The following is a 12,354-nucleotide window of genomic DNA, read 5'->3' on the forward strand; positions in this document are numbered from 1 at the left end:
TTTGGAGTGAGAAAGTGGGAGGGAAGTGTGTGCTCGGAGGCAGGGGTTCGGCTGGGAAAGCTCGGGGGGCTCCAGGGGTCCCGGCAGCCCTGGCTCTGTACTGAACGGGACATTTTAATCACAATTTCAGTATGTTGGTGAGGTTTACCAAATTCAGGATATGAATTTGTAGGTGCTTTTGGGATGTGATCGAGGATGCTCTAAAGACAAGAGAAAGACTTTGCCTGCCCTTGCTGTGTTGGGAACTCGCCAGTGTTACAAACTCAGTGCCCATGTGCTCAAAATGGGGGGAAGAATCCCCATTTGCTCCCCAATCGGGAGAAGCAGGGGGAGCGGCCCCGGCCACACAGGCTGTGCCTTCCCGGTGGGGGCTGGCGGCAGCGGGGTCCCCCCTAGCACAGCCCCGCGGCTGCGGCCCTGGTCCTGGGGGGAACACGGGAGCCGTGCCAGGATGGCAGGGCAGATCTCATGGTCTCCGTTAGGAAACCCTGCAGTTGGGCCTGCGTAACTGCATTAAGGTATTTCCTTAATTAGATTTACTAAGTATGTAGGATTCTAATTCTTTCTTTTCCTTCTCTCTTAATTTGCCTAATGAGAAAAATGAAGAAATAAAATTACAAAAACGATGCCTGCGATGCCTTCTGGGAAGGCCGGTGTGCAGCCGTGCAGCTCCGGAGGATGCTCTCGCCCATCCTGTGTGCTGATGCCCGGCCCTGGCCAGGGTGGGCTCGGGGGTGTGGGGGCCGGGTGAAGCAGCCGGGTGCTGGGTGCTGCCTCCGGGGAGCGAGCGCAGCACCGTAACCTTTGGATATGTTATCGGTCCTCGAGACGTGCGTCTCCCGCGGTGCCAGGGAGAGGCGAGTGGGGAGTGATTGCAGAGGCCGTTTATTGCAGCTGTGCCGTGCCAAGACCAGGCTTCAGCTCATCACGCTATTCCTGCCATCCCTCCCCACCCCGTCCTCTCCCCTACTTCTTAATTGCCCTCTTGCGTCGTGTTTGTGGTCAGGCTGCTCAGGCAGGAGATGTATTTTCTTCTTCTGCCATCCTGGTGCAGGACTTGGTGGTAGAGCCATGAGTCTTTTGGGAGGGCTAATGCAGAGCACGCTGGGGGCCGTGCCGCGGGAGGGTCCTGGCCCCCGTGGGGCGAGGGAGGCCATGCTGCTGCGCAGCGGAGGCAGTGATGCTTGCACGCCGCGGGCCACCAGCATCCGCTGCCCGGCTGGTCTCTGGCTTTGCAGGGAACCCCCTGGGGGGGATGGATGTCCTGGGGCTGCTTCCCAGGGGCCCTGCAGTGGGTGGGAGCCGGGTGCTGGTGCTGTGGGGAGCGGCACAGCGTCCCCCGGCCCCGATCCTCGCTGGCGTGAACACCTGGGACCTTTCCTGCGGTTCGGGCTCTGCAGACGCTTGTACCCCCGGTGCCAGCTGGGGACCGGGTCACGGCGTGGGGCTGCCGTCAGCACCTGCTGGCTCTGGCGTTGTCTTCAGGGGAGATCCCCGGAGGCTGCTTCCCCGTGTGAGCACGCCAGTGCACAAATAAAGACGTGCTAATCTTCCTCATGATTCACTTATCATCGTGTGAGGGTAATCTGTTTGGGAATTAGGCTGATGGCCCTTGACCCCATAGCTGACAGCAGACTGAATCATCCGAGTCAGTGGTTGCAGTTTAACGTAACATATTTCCAGCGCACGGAGGCTAATTACAAGCGATGGCTGGTGAATGGGTTTGTTTTGCTCTCCCCGGAATTGCAGGAGCAGTTCCAGCAGTTTGGCCTCAAAGAAGCAATCAGCATGTGACAGAGGAACACGTTGTTAAGTTGTGTGAGTGATTTTATAATACTTAGAATATGATGCTATGGCAACCTGCTACAAATCCCAGATCAAATCAAATTATTTGTGTGCATCCTTGTAACTTTAATCTTTGCAAAGTCTGGTACGTTTTATGCCTTTGAGGCCACTATGGAGGTTAGTGCAATCAGGCGGAGCTCAGGGTTCAAAGCAAGGAGAGCAAAGGATGAGTGGTTCACTCCAGATCAGGCTGTGCTTTAGTGTCCTAGAAAGTCAAAGAGCAAACAGTAAAAATCCGTCATCCTCGGCATTTTTTTCAGCAGTGGAGTCACAGTGAGTTTGTGGAGAGGAGAAAGGGAAGGAGCTCGATAAACAATGCAGGCGGGCAGGACGTGAATCCTCCTATTGCCCATACACAGTCCCACATCATTTTAATTCATTTCTTGCATTGAAAAACTGGAAGATGCCAAGAGCTTAAATGAGAGGTAATAACGTAAGGCAAATTTGACCTGCTCTGATTTAAAAAAAAAGAAAGAAAAAAGATGTATATTGGCTTAATGTAAATGTCAGTCTGTGGTCCAGATTCACGTTTGGACACAAACCACTGGGCATTTCCCCCAGTGCCTCCGCCTGTGGTTGCGTTGCTGGCGCAGCCCAGGCGGTGCCGCAGCCCTTGGTGCCCTGCAGCTGCAACGGTGATGGGTGCTGCTCGCCCCGCTTTGCCTTCGCCCCTCATAGCCATGAGGCAGCTTTCTGCTCTGCTCCTCCTGCTCCATCACGTTGCAGCCCAGAGGCCAAAAAATCCACCTTCCTCCTGCCTGCGGCTGCCTGCGCCTCGGGAGGAGCCCAGCAGGATCGTCTGAGTCCAAGGGAAATAAGTCCTGACGGCAGGGCCCTGCTGCCCGCACGCCTGCGCCGCCCCGGGCTCCGGGAAGTGCAATCAGCAATTAATTACAAGTGTCGGAGGAGTTGGCCTGCCGGGTCCCAGGGGTCTGTGAGCCGGGTCCCCGCGTGCCGGCGGCTGGTCTCAGCTGCAGCGCGGCCCCGTCCTGCCCCGTGCCGTGCTGATCCCCCCGTGCCCTGCCTGGGCTGCTCTTACACCTCCGGGACAGGTTTATGGGCTTGAACTCCAGCCCTGAGTTTCCCCCCACATCCAGCTGGTGTTCCCCTGGCTACAACTGAAGTTCATTAATTCTTGTTCCTTGGTGGTTGACTAATGAGAACGATCGATCTGCGTCCTGTTGGTCCTTGCCTTTCCTTGGTCACGGGCGTTGCAGCTCCCTGCTTCTCCTGTCTCCGTACATGCGACACATTAACAGCACCGGCTGACAACTGGCAGCCCCCCCCAGCCAAATCTAATCGTGCCGGCTGCAGGGACACGGGCTCCGAGGCGCCGCTGGCTCCGGCTGCTCTCCTCTGCTCCGCCGTGAAGCTGGTCCTGCAGCGACAGGGAGAGATGCCAGATCCCTGGTCTGGGCTGTGGTGCTGCAAAGGGCAGGCTGGGATCCTGCAGCGTGGGGCTGCGGAGGGGCGGGAGGCTGTAGTGCCGTCCTGCAACCCGCAGTGTGCAGACGGCTTTCTCCTAAAAGCTTATCTATATACGTATGTTTATGTGTGTGTATGCATATATACATTTATGTGTTTCAAGAGATGGAGTCAAGTTTCATCAGGAACAGGAGAAGCCTATTAGCAAGAGCAGTTGTGGGTACAGGCAGGAGGAGCAGGAGCCAGCCCTTCTCAGGCTCCGGTTCAGTCTCTCGTTAGCAGGGACGCAGCCAAGCAGCCGCTCCTTTGCTCGCGCAGGCAATGGTGGAGTTTTGCACTCGCCGTTGCGCCAATGGACTTGTAGAAAACTTGCCTGCAGTGCCCACGGCATCCCCACTGCATCCCTGCTGCGTCCCCGCGGCGCACGGCCCTGCTGAGGAGGGGCTGCAGGCACCCGCGCCTCCCCCATGACCAGCATGTGGTTGTCACCTGCTGTCATGAGAGCTGGGACTCGGCAGAGGAGGGCAGGAGCCGAGGCGGTGGGGCTGGCGGCAAGGGCCGGCGTTGCAGGAGGTTGGGTGCGCACCCTCTGGCAGGACCTGCCTGTTTTGGAGAGGGCCCCGGCAGGCATCGTTGCCCGGCTGCTGTGCACACCGTGCCGTCCCATCCCGGGGTGGGCTGCCATGGGAACCAAACCTCGTTACTGCGAGATAAACAGTTGGACGTTTTGGCCCAGTTTCTGCAGGACTAACCTGGCAGGGACGAGAGGAAACGAAATTAAATCTCAGATTTTCTGACTCCCAGAGTAGCATCTGGCAGTACCACCGCGAGCGCCGGCTTGGTTGTCTGCCTGGGAAGCCGTTGGTGTAAAGGGGACAGGGTGTTTTTATCAGATAATTGGTGGAGGGCCGAGGTTGTACCTTTTCGAGGCTGGGGGGCTTTTGTGTGATGCTTTTGTGGCAGGTCCGTGGCATGGGGGCTGCTCCCAGCTCCCCAGGGGTCTCGTGTCCTCATGACGCCTCTTGCTGCCTCCAAATTCACTGCCCGTGCCCAGGTGCCCTGTGGCGGAGCTGCCCTCAGCTGGGCCCTGCCGGACCCCCACCGGGGAGCCCCTGGGTTTTATACCGGCATCACCGAGCTGGAAGCCTCCTCCACCGTCCATGGCGCCTGGGCTGCCGGGAGGCCGATCAGCCGCGGATCCTGCCCAGGCAGAGAGGGTGCCAGATGGAGGGAAACCGTGGGGATGGGTTGTCATAGAAACCCAGCCCTGCTGTCCCTGCTCCGCTGTCCGGCAGAGCCCAGCACCAGCACCGCGCCCCCGCCCTGTGGCCGGGATCCGGCTGGCTCCCAGGGACAGAGCCTGGGCGCTCGGTGGGGCAGTGAGGGGTCTGGGCCTGCCCTGGGCGCGGGGCTCTTCAGATGACTTTTATCGTCTTTTTATGTGATCTGTTTGTTTTTTTCTCAGATTCAAGATATTATTTTACAGGCAGCCCACACGCCCGCGGCTTTGCCAAAGAAGATAAGCCCTTATCTCCTGCCTCGCGCTCTTGCTCGGGGCACGGGGGAAGCTGACATGCCTGCGTTTGGTTTTTCAGGAAACAGGAGCTGCTGAACAGCACGGATGTGACCGTCCCGGAGCGGCCGCTGTCCCCCCCACTCACCGCCCCGCCGACCATGAAGGTGAGTGTGCGGGCAACGCTGTGCCGGCTGGGCGATGCCGTGCCGGGCTGTGGGCGCGCGGTCCAGCCGAGGTGCCGGTTTTGGAAACTGAAGCTGGTGAGGAGCGGCACTTCCAACGCAGCGGCTGTACGGATTTGGGCTGTTCCCGAGGGAGCAGCAGTAGGTGGTTTCTGGAGTTCAGCCTGCAGCGTGTTCAGACACCATCAGCGGCAGTAGGGTGTGCGTGCCGGCGGGCCCCATCCTGCGCTGCTGCTCATGTTACGCAATCGCGAGCGGTGATGCCAAGCAGGGTGCGGAATACCAGTGCTGTTATCCTAATAACCCTCCCCGGGCACCGCGGCGGGTGGCTGCTTGCCAGCACGGGGCAGACGGTGCATCCCCGGCAGGCAGGCACTGCTGGCGGGGTCCGACTCACCGCTTGTTCCTGCCAGGGACCGCTCAGCCGCTGCCTTTTGCCATGGTGGAGGCAGCAGGTCGCAGGACACAGCAGCGCTTCCCCTCCGCTCTGCCTGTGCCAGGCTGCCTCTGCAGGGCTCTGCCCTTCTGCAGTTTTCCCAAACCCAACTGGAGAAGGTCATGAGCAACCTGGTCAGACCTGGAAGCTGGTCCTGCTTGAGCCAAGGTTGACTGGGCACCTCCACAGCTCCCAGCTCGCCGTTATCTTGTTCAAACAGTCTGAAGCGAGCGGGGAGTGTGCAGCCCTGTGTCGAGCAGGGCGGTGCAGAGAGCCGGGGCGGTGATCCTGGGGCAAAGCTTCAGAGGGAATTTGGCAGGAAAAGTCAATCTGAGACATGGAAATGAATGGGAAAATAGGATAAAATGCAACAGGGGTTCATCAAAAGTAGCCTCTGTCAGAGTGACCGGAGACATTTCTGCAGTGCCAGAGTTTGCAGACAAAGGCAATGGTAGCTGCAGAGCGCTCAATATGCTGCTACCCGGGAAATTACTCATTAAGCTGGAGAAGATGAGATGAATGTGAGGCTTACGAGGTGATGAGAACCTGGTTAAATGGTCGTTAAGAGCAAGTGGGCTTAGAAATAGAGTATTGAGTTAGAGGAGTTTATTAGTGGACCTTCTGATAATTGGGCTTATTTAGGGTTTTGTGTATGGCCTGGGTGCATGAAGCAGGCAGGAGCTGACACCGTTCACTGGTGACACGAGCTCTGGCACCTCGTCGGGCTGCAGGGCGGGAGCGGGGATGCGCCTCTGGGAGAGCCTGCCGGCAGCGGGGGCATCGTCCTGGGGGCACCGTGGGAAATGGGGAGCAAGGGGGGATCCCGCCTGCAGGGCATACCCCGGGACGTGCAGCGTGCCGGGCGCGGGAGGTGCCAGAGTGCCAGCAGCAGAGCGTGCTTCCTGCTCCTTGTGCCAGCAGCGTTCCTGGCCGGCCTTGGGCTGGTGCCTGAGGAGGGGAAGCCAAAGCCCTCGCGCCGTTTACCGGCCTCAGAGGACAAGAAGTTTCCCAGGATGGTGCTGGGCAATGAGCAGCCCTCCCGGGGGCTGGGAGGGATTTCACCTCGGGGGTGTTGCTACATCCCGGGGTGGGACGCCCGGTGCCCACTTGCCTGTGCACGGCCGGGGAAGCCACAAGAGTTGGCGTTTCTCACGTGGGCCGTCCTGGGCGAGCGCTGTGGCTCCTCCACGGCCCCAGCCTGCCTGCCCTGCCCCTGCGGGAGGAAACAAATTGCTAGGGCAATTTATTTTACCTTGCAGAAAGGTGGTAAATTGCTCGGTAACACCTGCCTGGAGTTCAAGTAGGACTTTCTGTGACGGTGAGCGCTGCAGGCCCGCAGCGTCCCTGGGGCTCGTCCTGCTGCCGTGCTCCTTCGTGCCTTCCCAGGCTTTACAGCAGCACCTGCGTTCTGAGAGATTCTGCCTTTGGCCTTGTCGTGTTTTAAATGGAAATTCTGCCTTTTAATGAGCCTGCGAGCCGGGCAGGCTGAGCCTGGCTGTGCGGGTGCGGAGGTGGCCCCCAGTGCCGGCGTCTGCTCCCTGCCTGGGTACTGCTGCAGGAGGGGTTATGGGGGGCGAGACCCCAGGCATGCTGCATGCAGGGCCGGTACGGCTGGAGCCGGGTGATGCGGGGCAGCGGGAGGTCGAGTACTTCAATGACGTTTAAACTTCAGCTCAAGGCTTCCCTCAGCACGGGAAACTTGGCATGGAAACCTGTGGGAAGCCTGCATGGAAAAAAGTGTATAGATGCTACTCCATATGCTTCAGGTAACGTAAGCTCCCCAAAAGCAAATGCTGAGGTTTTTTCTTCATGCATGTCAAAGATGGCCATTCCTTCTCGCATCGCAAGCTGCATGGGCCTGTCTCGCTGTGGGTGCTGTGGCTGGGGGAGAGGCTGGCGATGGCTTTGGCTGAGGACACGCCGGGGGACCAGTCTCCACGGCAAGGCTGGAGGCTGCCTGTTTCACTGCTGGTTCTTCGTTTTTATAATCGCGTGATTAAAGCAATTAAAAGCGATTACTGACGACTTCTGCTTTACAGCAGGATTAAAGGGCTCCAGCATCTTTTGCAGATGGCACAGGTTGTCCTTTTGGAAAGGTGAGGCAGAGCTGGGAGCCCGTGGCATGTGCTCCCTGCCTCCATCCCTCAGTCCCTGCGGGTCTGTTGACGGCAGAGCCGCTGCGGTGACGGCTGCCTGCGCTGGCACCCCGGCCAGGCAGTGTCAGAGGAGGATCCCGTGTCTTTGCCAGGCGCAGGGTGCTCCAGAGGTGCCAAACAGGAATAATCCCATTTGTCTTCAGGCCGGGGGCTGCCTGTGGGCCACTGGGTTTTATTTGTGCATCTGCTTGGTCAGAGCTTCCCTGTGTCCCTGCTGTCGCTTCGGTCTCAGCTGCCGTCAGCTCTTGAAAGGCAGGGGCTGGGTGTGTGTTTGCTGGCATTTAAGAGATGGAACTGGAGATGCCTGGGGGAGGAGATGTCAGGGATTAAGGAGCCTTCAGCTTGATGAAGGGAAACCTGGGATGACTTTGTGGTTGGGAGCCAGAGACCTGGTCTGTCTGGAGACATTGCTCAGTCCCCTGACCATCGCGGTCAGCGCAGGGGATGCCTGGTGGTGGCTCAGCGCTGAGGCAGCTGAACCTGTGATGAGGTGCTGCGCAGCATGAGTGCATTGAGTTGATATCCTCCATGCTCATCCTGCTCTGCCCTGATCTCGGCAGACTTTAAGGGGCTTCCCAGAGATCTCTGCAAGGCTTTGTGTCATGGAGAGGGACGAGGGGTGGGTGCGGGCAGCGGGAGCAGGGACAGGAGTGAGTCCCCAGCAGCTGGCACTGCCCATGCTGCGGCACAGCTGCGCAGGCGTTCTGGCCAAAGCAGTCGTGTTCTGCCTCCTCCCCGGGCGGTTTTGGGATGAGAAGGCCCTGTGGGTGCTAGTGCCTACTCTGCAGCCCCTGGGTCAGCAGCTTGGGTTGTCCTGAGCTGACTCTGGGAGGATTTAAGGTTGGGATTCGTTCAGCTGCTTTGGAAGGGCTGTGGCTTTTTTGTCCATACAGATTTCCAGCTGGAGAGGTTGGATTTTCTGCCTCCTGCCCAGTGCCCGGTTCCCGCTGCAGCTCTCCCACGCGAGTGCCCTCCCGAGGGGCGCAGCGCATCCCGCTGCTGGGCTCTGCATCCCGGCAGGAGCCAAGCGGGGGGCAGGAGCCTGCCTGTCCCCTGGAAACCCTCGCCCGCTTCCTGCCCAACCTGTTTGGGGCACTTTGCCTCCCAGGGGAGCCACCCTTTGAAATAACAAAGCAGCAGTCCTGCCGTGCCTCTGGCTTGGAGAAACATTAACGAAGGGAGGTGTCAGGGCTGGGGAGGGATGGCTGGGCCGCCGCCGCGCTTGCCAAGTGCCCATGAGGAAGTCTGGTTGCGGCAGCAGCCGTGGCTGCGTGGCTGATGCTGGGGAGGCGACACTGGGAAGATGATGGATTTCTTACGGGGCCTGCTGGTGAGTGCTGTGCGACCCGCGGTGGGTTGCTGGGGAGGTGTGCTGGGCAGAGCTCTGCCCCGCCGCGCTCCATCCTTGGTGGCTCCTGCCTGGTGCAGGGTTTTCTTTCTGGGTGTCATTTTCTTGAGAAACCTTCAAAGCAGGCACTTACCGGCTGCACTGCAGCTTCTGCTCTGGGCGCTCCTCGTCCACAGGTACCTGCTCCCTGAACTCGTCCCTGGGGTGCTGGGGAGGCTGAGCAGACGCTGTGTGCTCCAGGCAGCTCGGCTTCGGACCCGGTGTCTTGCCTGGTGCTGATGGAGAGGAATCATGTACTTTTCTGTGCTGGAGCACTGGGACGTGACCGTATGTCCCCTCTTACGCTGCCAGCGTAGCACACTCAGTGGTGAGGACATGTGAGCAGGAAAGGAATAATGACTATACCATTTCGGGTTGAGTATTTTGCATTTCTGAGGTCGTTAGGACAAGCTGCTGGGCAGGTTGGTCCTGCCGAAGGTGGACGGCTGTCCGCTCTGGTGTCGCCTTTGGGTGCATTTGAGGAGCCAGATGCAGGTTTAGTTTGGAGCAGTCGCAGCGACCCAAGCGGGGCGAGCGTAACCTTTCCTTCCCATGGCAGGGGACATTGCTTTCTGTTGGGTGTCACAAAGCTCCGATTGTCTCCGCTATAATTACCAAAATATTTGTGGCCCAGTAAAGCTTGGCTTCAAGTATGTATAAATCCCTCAAGGGTACAGACTGCTGTCTGCTTTATGGAATACGGGTACGCATTTTCTGCTGGAACTTGCTTTAGCAGGTGGATCCGGTGCTGCTGTGTGGTTTGCTTCTCTGGTTCTGGCTGCTGGCAGAGTGGGACCTGGAAACTATTTTAATTGATTCAAAGAGCATTTGTCCGTGGCAGAGACCTGAAGATAAACCAGAATCTAAACCAAGTTCAAAATAAGGAAAAACCTTTTTAAAATGCTCACAGCTTTGGGCATAGAGCTCTTCTGGGCCTGGGGTTCATTCTTCCTCCCGTGGGTGCAGTAGATAAAAACGGGGCATAGTCTAAAGCTAGAAACACAGCCAGGGCTGCTTCCGAGCCACGGCAGTCCCCGCCTGTGTGGCAGCCTCTTTCCCCCATCCCAGCTGGTGTCACTGAGGGCAGTCACTAGGCTGAGATTTTCCTTTGGTCTTTGTATTTCATTTCTTCATCTTCTCCTCTGTTTTTTTCTCTCTTTTTTGTCTTTTGAGAAATTCAGTCTGTTTAAGAGCTCACCAAAAATCACTCCCCTATGCCTTTCTCCTTGGTGCTGTGACCCCTTCTGCCCCAAATCTCGCATCCCTCTTCTGCAAACTGTTTCTGATAGCTGGCAGCGTCGGAGCGGCTGATCCCACTTTCTGCTCTCCCTCCTGGACCGGCAGCATCTGCCGTGGCCCCAGCCTCTCCTCGGCTGTGTGAGCCGTGAGCCCGTCCGCTGCGGCTGGAGCGCGGCGGCTGGCCGGGAGCAGACACAGGCTAGGGGAGAGGCGGGGGGATGATGGATGGGGGAGAGGAGGGATGGGGCTGCTGCTTCATGTCTCCAGAAAAGCCACTTACTAGTTTACTGGGAGTGCCCCAATGTTTACGGCCATAGTTTGACTAGATAATTTATTTCTGTGTACTTGAGAGCAGGAAAAGCCGGACAAGGGATCAGGATCGTCCAGCTGAGGTTCAGCGGTTGCTGTGCCGAAGGGGTGACCCCGCAGGTGCCCGGCGAGTCGGGAGGCCGGTGTGTGCTGGCGCAGCAGGATTTCTCTGCGACTGTGCGTGCTGGTGCGGCCGTGCCCGTGCCGGTCGCTTGGGCCAAACCCATGTCTGCTCCATCCAAACATCACGGCAGGACTGAGTGGGAAAGGCGGCCGGTGCCTGCCGAGCCCCAAAACAGCTCATTGGTGCGCTGGCCACCACCAGGACTGGGGCCCCTTTGGGCAGCGCGGGTAGATCAGGGCAGGAACAGGGTTTCTTGAAGTCCCCCCTAGCCTGAGGGAAAGCAGGGCTGAGCAGGACAGACATGCCTCTCCTGGAGAGGCAGCGATGGGCTCTTCCCGATCTGGGTTTGCGGTCCCTGAGCCCCCTGCGCTAGGTGTTTCCAAAGGCGCAGGAGCTATGTGCCCCATGTGCCCTGTGTGCGCCGCAGCGGCTTGGGATGCTCACGGGGCTGCAAAGCCGCAGGGCACCGGCACGGCTGGGGAGGGAGGCAGCAGCCCGCCAGCCGGGCAGCGGCGCGCCGGGGGAGCAGGGCGAGCTCCCTGGCTGCAGCGTCGGGCTGCTCTCCAGAGGAGCCACACAGGACTTTTTAATCGGAGCCTGGGGCTCGCTAATCTCTTTAGTTCATTTGGCAAGTAGGCCATTAACCCTGCACGGGGCAGCCCAGCCCCGCCGTCGGCGGCATTGCCGGTGTTTCCTCAGCCAGGGAAAGGCAGAGCCCAGGGCTTGCCCCTTGCAAGGTAAGGGACGTGGGGAGGGCTGCCGTAGGTGTCTCATTTGCAAGAGTGTTTATTTGCTTTTTTAGATTGATCAGTCTGGGCCTGTTTCATTTCCAAAGGGAAGTTTTTTGCTGCTGGTTTGTGCGCACAGACCTCCTCCTGCCAGGGGCCCTGCAGGGTTGGACCATGGGGGCCATGGCACACGCACCCCATCCCTCTGCTCCCGGTAGGACCGGCTCTGCCCCACGTCCTCAGCAAGCCCCACATCTGCGGCCCTGCCGGCTGCCCCGCGGCACTTGGCAGCCGTCTGGGTTTTCTCCCCGCCTGATCCTCGAGATCCAGTGCTCGCTGTGCCAAAGCGAGCAGCAGATCGCAGAGAGCAGAGCATGGCTGCAGCTGGTGCTCTCCTTCCCTTCCCTGCTGCCGGGCTGTCCCGTGCCCCGCAGGGCAGGATTGCACCAGCGGCCCCGCTCTCCTTTTGGCATCTCTAGCCTGTGTCACCGCTGCAGAGAGCTGGGAAACACAGACCTTAGAGACCTGAGAAAACACCCGGGGAACAAAAGGAACCCATAGTGTCCAGCCAACAGTGCCAACACTGCTGTGATTAGAAAAAGAAATGACTAAAGAACCGTTATCAAACTGTACACAGAGCGGGCTGGGAAATCGTCGTGGCTGAGTGTTACTGGCGATGGTGAACTGCAGCAGTGAAGCCTGAGCTCTGAGTCAGGCTGGACCGGAGCTGCCAGGGCTGGGGAGTGGGACAAGCGCCCGCAGCATCGCTCGGCCTGTCCTCTCGCGCTTTTTTGGAAATGAAATGCAGAGCAGGAGGAGTTATGGAGGTGGGGACCCGCCGCCGCTTGCTGCTCTGTGCGCTGCCCGTGGCTGCGGCGGGGGCACTTGGTGCGGGATGGCCACCGGCCCTGGGAGTCCGGGACGGTTGCGGGGCTCTGTCCCTGCCCAGTGGCGGGGCTGGACGGGGCGTCTCGGAGGCACGCGCTGTCAGTTGCAGATAGAGTCTC

At 59.1% G+C, this 12,354-nt stretch overlaps 1 protein-coding gene across 14 annotated transcripts in view; it reads left to right on the plus strand.

Moving 5' to 3' along the window:
- The window catches only part of RAP1GAP2 (RAP1 GTPase activating protein 2), an 84,133-nt gene that overhangs the window by 48,908 nt on the left and 22,871 nt on the right, over positions 1-12,354 (plus strand). For all 14 annotated transcript variants that reach the window (XM_087751578.1, XM_087751573.1, XM_087751571.1 and 11 more), the window contains one exon: positions 4,866-4,950. In XM_087751578.1, coding sequence (XP_087607704.1) covers positions 4,866-4,950 — 85 coding nt within the window. The remainder of the gene's footprint in view (positions 1-4,865; positions 4,951-12,354) is intronic.

The sequence above is a fragment of the Nipponia nippon genome, unplaced genomic scaffold (assembly GCF_047370975.1).
Source record: "Nipponia nippon isolate SJK-2023a ecotype South Korea unplaced genomic scaffold, ASM4737097v1 scaffold_15, whole genome shotgun sequence".
In the NCBI taxonomy this organism is placed as follows: domain Eukaryota; kingdom Metazoa; phylum Chordata; class Aves; order Pelecaniformes; family Threskiornithidae; genus Nipponia; species Nipponia nippon.